Genomic DNA, 11,020 nt, shown 5'->3' with positions numbered 1-11,020 from the left:
CCCCCCCCCCCCCCCCCCCCCCCCCGACAAATGAAACCACAAGGTGCAATAATACTGGTCACGGTATACATAGGCATTCTGTAGATTATAAGCTACACCACAGAATCAAATGTGAATATTGCAGACTGCCCTGAGATATGCACACTTATTATTTCCAGCCGACATGCTGCACCTGCTTTCTCTGCCTTCGCCTTCTTCTTTCTCTCTTCCTGTTCTTTGGTTTCTCTCCCTCTCTACACTCCCTCTTTATCACTTTCTCTTCCTCTCTCTTCCTCTCTTTCTCTTCACAGCCTAAAAGATGCTTACTTCCACAAAGGCAGTGGGATTTAATGGAGTGAGAGACAGAGCACAGACAGAAAAAGAAGCTAGAGAACAGAGTGTCTATGTCTAACCAAAACAGTACATTAAGTCCAGCCTGGCAGCAGAGTGGATGTAACACTGCATTTAGCACCCTGGAAGGGAGGGCTTCTGGACAGTTGTCACAGGTGCAGATCTGTGCAAATGTGGGGAGATCTGAAGGCGCGGGGATGAGTGCAGAAGTGTAGACAAAACTAAGATCTCGGTGCAGAGGCTGCCTGCCACAACCCTGCCTATCTCATGCATGCATTTACAGCGAGGCTCACACACACATTCACACACAGCTCTTCTCATACATTTGTCGTGTCTCTGTTGCATGATTCCACTGGGGCTAAAGACCAACAAATAATGTATACACACTTTCTTTCACTTGCTTGCTTTTCCCACCTCAGCCCCTCTCTGTTTGTCGCTTTCAACCGATGCACACTGTTCAGTCTCCCTCTTCCTCCCACAACATATGGGCACCCCAACACACAAACACTTACAGACACACAAAGAGTCACTCTTCACAGGAACAATCTGTCCTGTTAATGTGAGGTCACAGCAGACTGGTTTTCTACTTATCAGCCCTCTGGATTTGAAGGTGGGGGTATGCGATTCTGGAGAAAGATTATCCAATACAATTTCTAATTCTTCTCAAGCTCCGCTAGTTGTCACTTCTGTGTGTGCGGTGTTTGTACACAGCCATGGCTCTGTACATGCCACACAACACTATTCCAGCCAATCGGCAGGTGGCTGTCTATGTTTGTGCACAGGACAAGGGACAAGTGGGAGCAAGGGGGGACGGTAAATCTGGCACATGCTGACAGCAAACAGCCAAAGAGGAGAAGGTCAGAAGAACAGAGATTGAAGAAAAATTCTATGACCAGACAAGGGTGAAGAGCTGCGTTAACATCAATGTGGCTTTCCAACGGTGGGGAGACCTCCGAGAGTAGAAAGGCATGAAGATGGACGAGGAGGTTCTACTTTTAGTCTACTGTTTCTACTTGACAGGTGGATACGTGTTGCTATGTTTCACAGAACCAGTCAATCAGTATTGTTTTGTCTGTTGTTGTGATGTTAGCAATAGTAGCAGGAGAGTATATTGTTGTCTAGAGCTGTGGTGCTGCCTGTGGGACCATCTTGTCCTCTCTAAATGTTGCTTCACAGCAGCTAACCCACAGCTTTGCTAACGTTAGTTGCATTACTTTGCTGCGTTGTTGTTCGCTCTATATTTTGGTATTTGTTCATACAAAGTTTGAGAAGGTTTTTATCCCCACAAAGACATAAAAACACAGTTTTCTTGGCACAGTGCAATTATTTGGATTGATGCATTATTCTAAATGCTATGCTAGGTAATGTTAACTTCTTTGTTAGCTTAGCTACAAACCTAAGGCCTTGACTTTGGCAAAACAATCTGAACAACTAGCTTACTAGATTTTACTCCATTGGGTTTTGGATGCTGTGTTTGGGTGTTGGCTTGTCGTTCGTTTGATGACGTTTTATATTATAATCTTTGTTTTGCTTCGTTGCTCCTCCCAAATTTGGGGGTGGAGCTTCTGAAGGAGCACTGAATGGAAGGGCATATTTGTTTGGCTGTCAAGTTCAAATATCAACAAGCTTTCTCCAAATTCGCATACCCCCCTTTGAATGAAGCCCTATCACTCATACACTGTTGCCTAGACACACAATAGGATGCATCAATAATAGGATTTACACAGAAGCCTGCAAGATCCCTTTAGATGTGAGCTGTGTTACCCCCCATGTGCAGCTGCAGATTTTTCTGCTACTGTTGCTCGTGTGCTGTGCTGTAAAGACATTTTGTGGGATATTTCATCCGCTCTCTTTTGCGTTTGTATCCCTCTTTCAGAGCTGCCAACTTTATTTCCCAGGAGCTCAGGTTATTTTTGTAGTTCAATATTAAAAGGGTTTTTATGCTTTAGGTAGGTTTTAACAGGACAAATTGGTCCAAATGGAAATTTTCATTCCCGGTGGTGAAAGGTTTGCCTTGTTCTGACTTTTTTTTTTAAATCAAGGCAGCCATACCTTCACTTCTGATGTTTTCGAGACTTTTTTTTTTTCTTCTGGTCTCAGCTGATGCATGAGCTCCGATGGCATTTAGAGGCACTCATGACCTCAGTGCCCAGGCGTGTCTTATGTAAAGGCAGCCCCCTCTGGTTATGAGGCATTTCCTGGCATCACTGGTAAAAGATTAATGCCTACTCTTACACTCCTCAGAGCACCGGGGAAGTTAAAGCATACAGTATAAGAGGACACAAGATGCTGAGATAAGATGGATGTAACAGCAAAACAGGTTCATACAGTATCAAATGAATCAGGTTTAACTAATTAAAGCACATGAGTGTAACTTTGTCTTGCAAGTTTATTAATCACACTGTATAATAATATTATACAATACTGTAAGTTTAAAGTTTACTTCATAATTTAAAGGTGGCCAGCTTAAATTCCATGTCCCTTTTACCGAAACCTGACCCGCTTAAGTTTAATATTTATTTAATAATTGATGAAGAGAACAAAAAATGTAACAGTTTTAAGACTACCAAAGTCACAATCAGAGCTTCTTGTAGGCAGACGGTGCTAAGGACCTGCCACCTGAGTAAATGTACATTTTTTTCTATTAAATACATCTACATAAATACATTAAGGTCCAGTGGGTCACAGATAAGGGATAACATTTGCCTCATATTGAGCCAGAAAAAAGGCCTCTTTATCCATTTTTTTTTATCATTAGCAAAAGACAGTTGTGTCATTGTATTGGAAGCATTCTCTTTCATTATGCGATCATCATTGTTTCTATGAATGTGTTCCTGCCTGTTTTATAAAACTCAATGAATAAATCATGGAATAAATTCAACTGCTCTGTCAGAGGTAATGAGATACGGTAGACTACATATTAGCATGAGAAGATAATCATCTAAGTGCCTCTGATAGCTTCCTCTCTGTTGGTTTTCTGCCCAGATACAGGAGTGGCGAATGGGAACATGGCAGGATGCCTGCTCAAATCTTGCAGGGTTTATAATGGGAATGCAATTTGCCTCAGTGGTTTTGTGGTGATTCAGAATGTATTCATATGACACCAACCAACCCTGTTAATATCAATTGTGGGAAAACCCACTGAGAATGCATTTTGTCTTTATTATTATCCCTTTTCGAAATGAACAAACATCTAATACTTGACACTGATGCCTCTGCTAGAGATGCTACAATACTATTGCTAATGCTGCTGTTGCCTCTTCTGCTATTACCTGTGCAGCTACTAGTAGCGTTACTACTACCATTATGACTATTACTCTAGTTTCAAATACTACTGGAGCCTGTCATCATTAACAAGTTTTACTAATTTGAAATGTGAATTGTATGATACCTGAAGAAAAATGTGGACAGGTCAAGTCGGTAGTCTGTTAACATTCATGCTGCACCAACACCAACATCCTGCCGTAAACATAAAAAGTGACTAACTTGAATTTAAAGCTATGCTAATCAATATTTTATATTAACAATTGATCACATGACTTGTCTAAAGTGTAAGGGGTCACTCACAGTGAAAAACCCACAGAAACTGATCACATAGTTCTGCAGTCCCCCTCAGCTCTGTGGAGTGTTTATGCATCCTTAGCATTTATGAGTGTTTATGCATCCTTAGCACACCAGTAAAGGTGCACCGCAATCTCAACCTCAATCTTCTACAGTACTATAATTTTGTACGATTTTGTAGTTTTCTGCTATCATTTTATTTACAATTTTATTTTAATAACTAGAAAAATAAACTATTTGCTTGTCGTGAATATAACACAAATATTTGAGCTTTTTGTAGGATATCAATTCACCCACCATTAGGGTTGGGCGATGTCTACAAAATTTCCATCGGACAATGTCTACAATGAAACATCGGGATGGACAACATGGACTGGGGGCAGCAGTCGTCTTATGTGCATGTGTTTTCGACTTGACAATTGGAAGACTACGGAAGAAACTTACGTTACAAGTCACGGTGGATATTTTACGCACGGACCAGGTAAAGCAACAGTGAACACAGTGCAGATGTTGGTTTCAGTTGTTTGATAGGCTGCGTCACTATTTAGCCGACGTGCAGCTCACCTGCTATAAATAAATATATGGAATAAAGACAAGTTCTCAGTCTTTTAGGCGACTTCATAATACATACTGCTGATGGAGAAAATGGAGCATACGGGGGGAGAACTGAGAGAGGCGGGGCAAGCTGAGGTGTTTACCTGAGGTGTAGGTGTGTGTGAGTGTGTCAGAGTGTGGGGAGAAGAGAATTCCGAGGCAGGTGCAAAGCATACTTAAAAACAATAAGAAGAAGTTCTGTGGTCATTAAAACCTGCTTTGACAGGGTGGTGTAATGTGTACATTTGAGATTTTTTTTGCTGGGGTGGTGGGGGTTTTACAATCACGATACTGGCTCAACGTCGTGATGTCTGTCAGCCATTGCCAATGGATGATGTCATCGTCTATCGGCCCAACCCTACCCACCATCAGAATATGTTAACACCTTGTTAAGGGAGTTCAGCAGAGTTGTACTGTACACAACTAATCTTTTCTGTTATGGGACAGCTTTCAGCTGTTCTCCTCCGTTAAACTCTTACAAATTTTGTTAAGAGTATATGTTCTGTAGGGATGGGGATCGATACCCGGTTCCAAAATTTCTTAAAACCCAAAAATCAATAAGGTCTGAGCTTATCGATACTGCTATTGAGACTAGTCCTATAATGTAACGTTATGTCTCGCACGTCAAATCTGGTTTAACTTCACACGCGATGGATCAGAAAACAATGTTTTTTAGTGATGGCACCAAATCGTGTATTAAAAGGGGCCTGGGACTGTTTATCATCAGGCTGCAGCCTCTGCTGCTCTCTGTTGGCTCCTACATACACACACAGCGGCCAGCAGAGCGAGATGCCACTCTATCGTGGGGGAAACGGTGAAGTTACGTTAGCTCCAAACTACACAAGTTGACGAAAGCTACGCTCGTTAGTGTAAGTACGTGCAATAAAACCTTTGTGAGTAAAAAAACTCTATACACCTGTCTGTAAGGTAAACATGTAAAAAGGGTTCATTTAATCATCTCTGTCCTCACTCTGTCATCCTGTTTGTTTTATACAAGCACAGCTAACGTTGGCTTGGCAGTTAGCCAAATGTTACAAACAAGCTAAATAGAAAGCTGTCTGTCTGTAGCATAGACTGGTCTGAAGTCTTAAAATTTGGCACATTGTTGTAAACTCAGGTGCTGGCTGAGACAAACCAGCTGCTCCTCCTTCTACCAGGTAACGTTACCTGCAGGCAGTTAACAGCAGCATAGAGGAGGAAGAAGAGGAGGGACTGAAACTGACTGATTTCTGTTTTTTTATTTCTAAACATCACTCACTATTGTGGTGTCAGATATTGAGTTTATATCTAGTGACTTTGCTGTTGTAAACATTAATGTTGCTGCTCTAGAAACAACATTTAGCTGTATTTAAAATATTTAATTCTAATCCTATAATGAATTAAAAAACAACCAAGAAGTTAATATGTACAGTTCAGTATTTGTTTATTTATGCAAGTGATATGTCATCTCAATATATAACAATGTTACAGCAGGCAACGTGCAGGCCTACTTCCTGCCCATTGGGTCTGGTCTTACCAAATAACCATCACCAAATAACAGTAAAGTATCGATATTGGTATCAATAAAGAATTGGATCATTAAGCAGTCTCAATAAAGTTATCAATATCAATAAAAATTAACGATCCCCATCCCTAATGTTCTGTGTGCTGACTTTGTGTGTGTGTTTGTGGTGAGTATTGAAGCATTCAGTACGTGTGTAATCCACCAACTGAAAGTGAGCCAGTGGAGTCTCACCTTGACATAGAGTTGCTGGAACTCCTCCAGGTTGAGTCGGCCGGTGGGACAGTCCTTCAGGAAACCCTTGTACCACTGCTTCAGCTCATGTTCGTTAAACTCTGTGTTCTTCACCAGGTCTTCCATCACTTCAGGGGTCAGCTTGCTGTTCTGTTTCCCCATTTTGCCTACAAAAAAGGGCACACACACACACACACACACACACAAACAGGCACACACACATAGAGAATTAATGATCTTGAGCAACATAAAGAAGTGCCTCTTAACAAAGTACATGTTATGAACCTGAAGTCTAGAGGGCGTTTGGTAGAGTGATTTATCAAGTGCAAACCAAAGCTCCATCTAAAAATAAGATTTAAAACAAATGGAGTATAATATGAGGACCTGGAATAGTTTGTCACAAATGTGTCCTGTACTGTTATTTTTTTCAATAGGGTCAGTTTATTATTTTCTTCCTTTGAGCAGCTGCTTGTCCTAGTTTTGTTTGTTTGTTGTTGTTTGATTTTTAGAGGATTTTTTTTGTATCTTATCTCCAAATGTTGGGCTGTGGCATTGATGACAACCACTGCACTAGGTTTTCATCACCGTGTTAAATCTGAAAAGAACTCTAAAAGTAAAAATGAAATATGATACCCTGCCCTTCCTTAGCCTTCCCCTAGTTTTTATTTCAAAAAGGTTTTTTCACTATTTACTCTCTAAATGCTATACCTCCCTTTCAAATTAAACTCTTTGGATTTTGGAAAGGGTAACGATGTCATCTTAAAGTAGTTGGCCCACTGTGGCCTTTTACAAAAACTCAAGTGCGTTTTTATGTGTTTAATGTCCCTTAATTTCTCCACTGTAGCTGTTTGTACCCAGCTGCCTCCGTGGATTGCTGATGTATCTGCACAGTGCTGATGTTGCCACTTTATGGCCTTGATTAGTTCATTAACTAACCCGTAATTATCATCATTTGCAAAAGATGGTTAGAGTTTTGGAACATTTTTACTCATACTCTCTGCTGAGATGTTGTATTAGACCTCTTCAGCTTGAAAAGACGAGTGAGAGATGAGGCAGCAACAGTGTGTGTCCTGCCAATCTGTCCCTGTGCAATCTGTGCACAGGGGTGAGGAAAGTAGATTCTGGCAAGCATCCAAGAGGTCCTGCAGTCATATTCAGAGGCTTGCCATGTTGATTCAGTAGTTGCAAAGCTCTATTTAAGGGTGCTTCTTTAAAGCATACCATAACTTTTTGAAATGGATTTTGTACCTTCCAGATTGAGTAATGAAAACTATACAGAGACCTGAAACTTGCCTGCAACTAGGGTTGCAGTGGTATACCGGTTTCACGGTATCCTGTGGTAAGAAAATTGACGGTTATCATATGATGTACATTTGATTATCTACAATATTAGATACTATTGTATTAATGTTATGAAAACTATATATATTTCAAGTTTATATCAAGTTTCATGTCTGTGCTGGGACTAATAATGCATCACTTTGCTCTTTTTTGAATGCCAAAGTTACATTATTGCTGTGTGATGTTGCCAGCAAGGCCTGTTTTCAAGTTGGCTGCCAAACAGCAACCCTTTTTACTGCAAGAAATGATTTAAGTCCAACAAAATTTCAAAGCATACAAGTTTGCTGATGGTTCATTTCCTGGGCTTGAGTGTTTCACAACACAGCTCAGAAATGAACCACAATTTAGCAGCAGACTGCCACCAAGTCAAATTTCCAAAATGGTTGCTGCTGAAATGAATGGGAACCAAAGTTATTAAAATAAAAGTATGCTTTGCACATTGATAAGTAATATTTGTGATTTGTCATTAATTAGCTAAAACATGCAATACCGCTAGTGTGGTGCTTTATAGGAACACATCAAAATTTTGGTTTCTTGATGAAAGATCGAAGATCGATACCACTGTTATGTCTGTACGCTATATAAATCTACAGATATGAGAGTGATATCAATCTTCATCTAACGCAAGAAAGCAAATATTTCCCAAAATGCAGAAACATTTCTTTCAGTCTGGATGCAATTGTGCAGGGAATAGGGTTTGTATTGATTTATTATGGCAGAGCATTGTGTATATATTCCTTCATACAGGTCCCAATATACACATGGGTCAAATTATTTTAGAAAGTTGGGGAATGGAGGAGTGAGAAAGGGAAGTGTGTGTGTGTGATGGGTGCGGACAGCCGCTCACTTAGTTGATCTAATTTTGTTGTCGACATTGTTGACGGAGAGGGTGAACGGTGTAGAGAGACAATTTATTCTTAGTGAATTGAGAGAAAAAAAGATAATAAACAATTATTATTACACAAAGACCCCTTAGAACCTTCCTAAGCAGCTCAGACAGGCCCTTCACCACAATCTGGAAATCATTTGTCTAAGGAAGATAAATATAACTGTATATTGTCCTGAAATCCAATTCGGAAAAATGCTTTCAGCTGGGCTTGCCATGACTCAAGTTTAGGATTCATAATGTACGTAACTGAAATTCAAGTTGTGACTAATCATGCTTCTACGCTGCCTGTAAATTAAACGTACAATACAAGAAATAAATTAATTTATTACAAATTAAATCCCCACAGGTATGACAAAGGCTACATTGTCCATACAGGACAGGACATGATGTTATTAAATTAGATAATGGCAAGCAGATCATCTCTCTAATAAAGGAAGGAATCTGTGTGTGTGTGTGTATCTGTCTGTGTGTTTGTATTTTGATTATGTCAGAAACTGTTCATCCAATTGACTTCAAACATGGTGGGTGTGTTGCTGCAGACCCAAGGGAGTGCAGAGAGAGAGACGGAGAGAGAGAGAGATTATCACAGCAGTCCATGTTGGATTTTGTCCCTCTGGACCAAAAGTTGAATGGATTCTCTTACTATCAGCTGAGCCCAATGAAGCGCCCCGACACGGCTGATGCTCACCGTAAAATGTCACCTCTGGCAGATTCTTGATTTATTAATTAGGGACAAGCAGCATTTTTGGACCTGTGTTTGGCTGAATGTCATCTCAGCTACTCGTCATTAGTTTTCACGGGGCTATTTGTTCACCTGCGTTTGTGCAAATCAAGGCCCTTATTTTTTTTTTAGCTTTGTGACTACCAAATAAAGGAAGCCCGCCCTTGATTACAAAACTTACATCAAATACTGTAGATATCATGGGAACTCAGCTAAGTTATGGTTAGCTATATATTGCAGTGAGACACTTTCTTACATATAGAACCACATCCATAACACATCAATAACATCCCATTAATCCAGATTTCCCCCCCTACATTAGTAGGTCTTCTAGTGCCATGTCCTATGTGCATACCTGCCAACACTCCTGTTTCTCCTGTATTACAAGGCCATCTCATGGCAACCTCCCGTTTTGTTGTTTCTCACAGGAAACTCCAGTCCAACCAAAATCCCATTTATTAATTTCTTTTTTGAGGAAAAATATGTCGACTTGTTTTTTAATGTTTTGTTTTTCTTATTAATTAAAAGAAAGAAAAAAGATCTTTCGGGAAATACCAGACATTGTCCTTTTCCTTCTAACTGCTAGCTTACTGGACCCAAGTGACATTTGCAGGTTTACATGCTGTTTAATGTGCTCCAGCTGAGCAGCTATGTTAAGCAGCTAATTAGCAATGTTGCTATGCAGTGCACTTTTCCCCAGCGAATGTTTGTTTGGTCGCTCCAAGCTAAGGTGCAAGACGAGACGTGTCTTCATGTCTGTACCTTAGATAAGAAGGAGACTTAAGTAGGAAAGCTATTGTGGGTTGTTCTTGAGTGTCTGTGACTCTTGTGCTTTGTAGCAGCTCTGCCTACAGTAGAACGCTGATGTCACTGCATTATGCAAGATTTGATTGGCTCTATCTAAATAAGTTCTCCATCTACGTAGACAGACAGCTGACTAGTATTCTGTAAAATTGTTCCAACACTAGGGGACACCATCATGAAACCAAACAATCTAAAATACACATTTTTCCCTTTTGCTTTTAGATTTTTTCTCAAGGGAGAACACTGGAAATTGATTCACAAAGCAGATATGTATGTTTTGTTAGACAAAAAAATGCTGTTTAATTTCAGTTGGAATATTTAGACAAAAACCTTTACTAAAAAATCTACCTTTTGAACCCTGCTACCCAAAACAATCTACTCAAATAGATTTGATAAGGGATTTGAATGATTCTGATTCAAAATCTGATCTGATTCTTGATTCAAATTTAATAATGCTACTGATTCCCAGTTTTCAGCTGACAAACAACCAAGCAAAGACCTGAGCATGGTATACTGGAAGATGACATCTGCGGCAATCTTCATGGACACAAGGTTATGGGTTAAACAAAACTGTAGGAATATGACAACTAAAAACTAGCCCCTTCTTCTATGTTCAGCGATTTGAAACACCCCCTTTTACAAACAAAAAGTCTGTCAGTGCTGCAGGGAAACTGATGAGGCAGTGCACTCTGACAGAAAGTTGTCAAACACTTTTCTGTTACAATATAGGCTGTCAGACAAGATGGGCTGAGCCTGAAGACGACTGCAGCAGCAGGAGACAGAGACAGATGTGAGTGCAGCACAGGATGCATGACAGCCTCGGTACTGTGTAGTTGCGTGTGCGGGACAGTGTGTGTGGGTGCTTGGGGAATAGAAAGATAAAGTACATACATTTGTATTTATACAGCATGTACAGTGTGTCAGTTAATGCATGTATCTCCCACCGGACATAAACGCAAGTGTGTGCCCCATGTGTTTAAGACTGCATGTCTGTTATGTTTGCTTAAGCGTGTTTGTGAATTTATGTACCCTTTCATCCCCAGGA

At 40.2% G+C, this 11,020-nt stretch overlaps 1 protein-coding gene across 2 annotated transcripts in view; it reads right to left on the bottom strand.

Moving 5' to 3' along the window:
* vsnl1a (visinin-like 1a) overlaps nucleotides 1-11,020 on the bottom strand; it is a 35,494-nt gene that overhangs the window by 20,128 nt on the left and 4,346 nt on the right. For both annotated transcript variants that reach the window (XM_046060298.1, XM_046060297.1), the window contains exon 2: nucleotides 6,221-6,387. In XM_046060298.1, coding sequence (XP_045916254.1) covers nucleotides 6,221-6,382 — 162 coding nt within the window. In that variant the 5' untranslated portion in view covers nucleotides 6,383-6,387. The remainder of the gene's footprint in view (nucleotides 1-6,220; nucleotides 6,388-11,020) is intronic.

This window comes from Micropterus dolomieu, linkage group LG10 (assembly GCF_021292245.1).
Source record: "Micropterus dolomieu isolate WLL.071019.BEF.003 ecotype Adirondacks linkage group LG10, ASM2129224v1, whole genome shotgun sequence".
NCBI classification, from domain to species: Eukaryota; Metazoa; Chordata; class Actinopteri; order Centrarchiformes; family Centrarchidae; genus Micropterus; species Micropterus dolomieu.
This window is presented reverse-complemented; position numbering and strand designations above follow the sequence as displayed.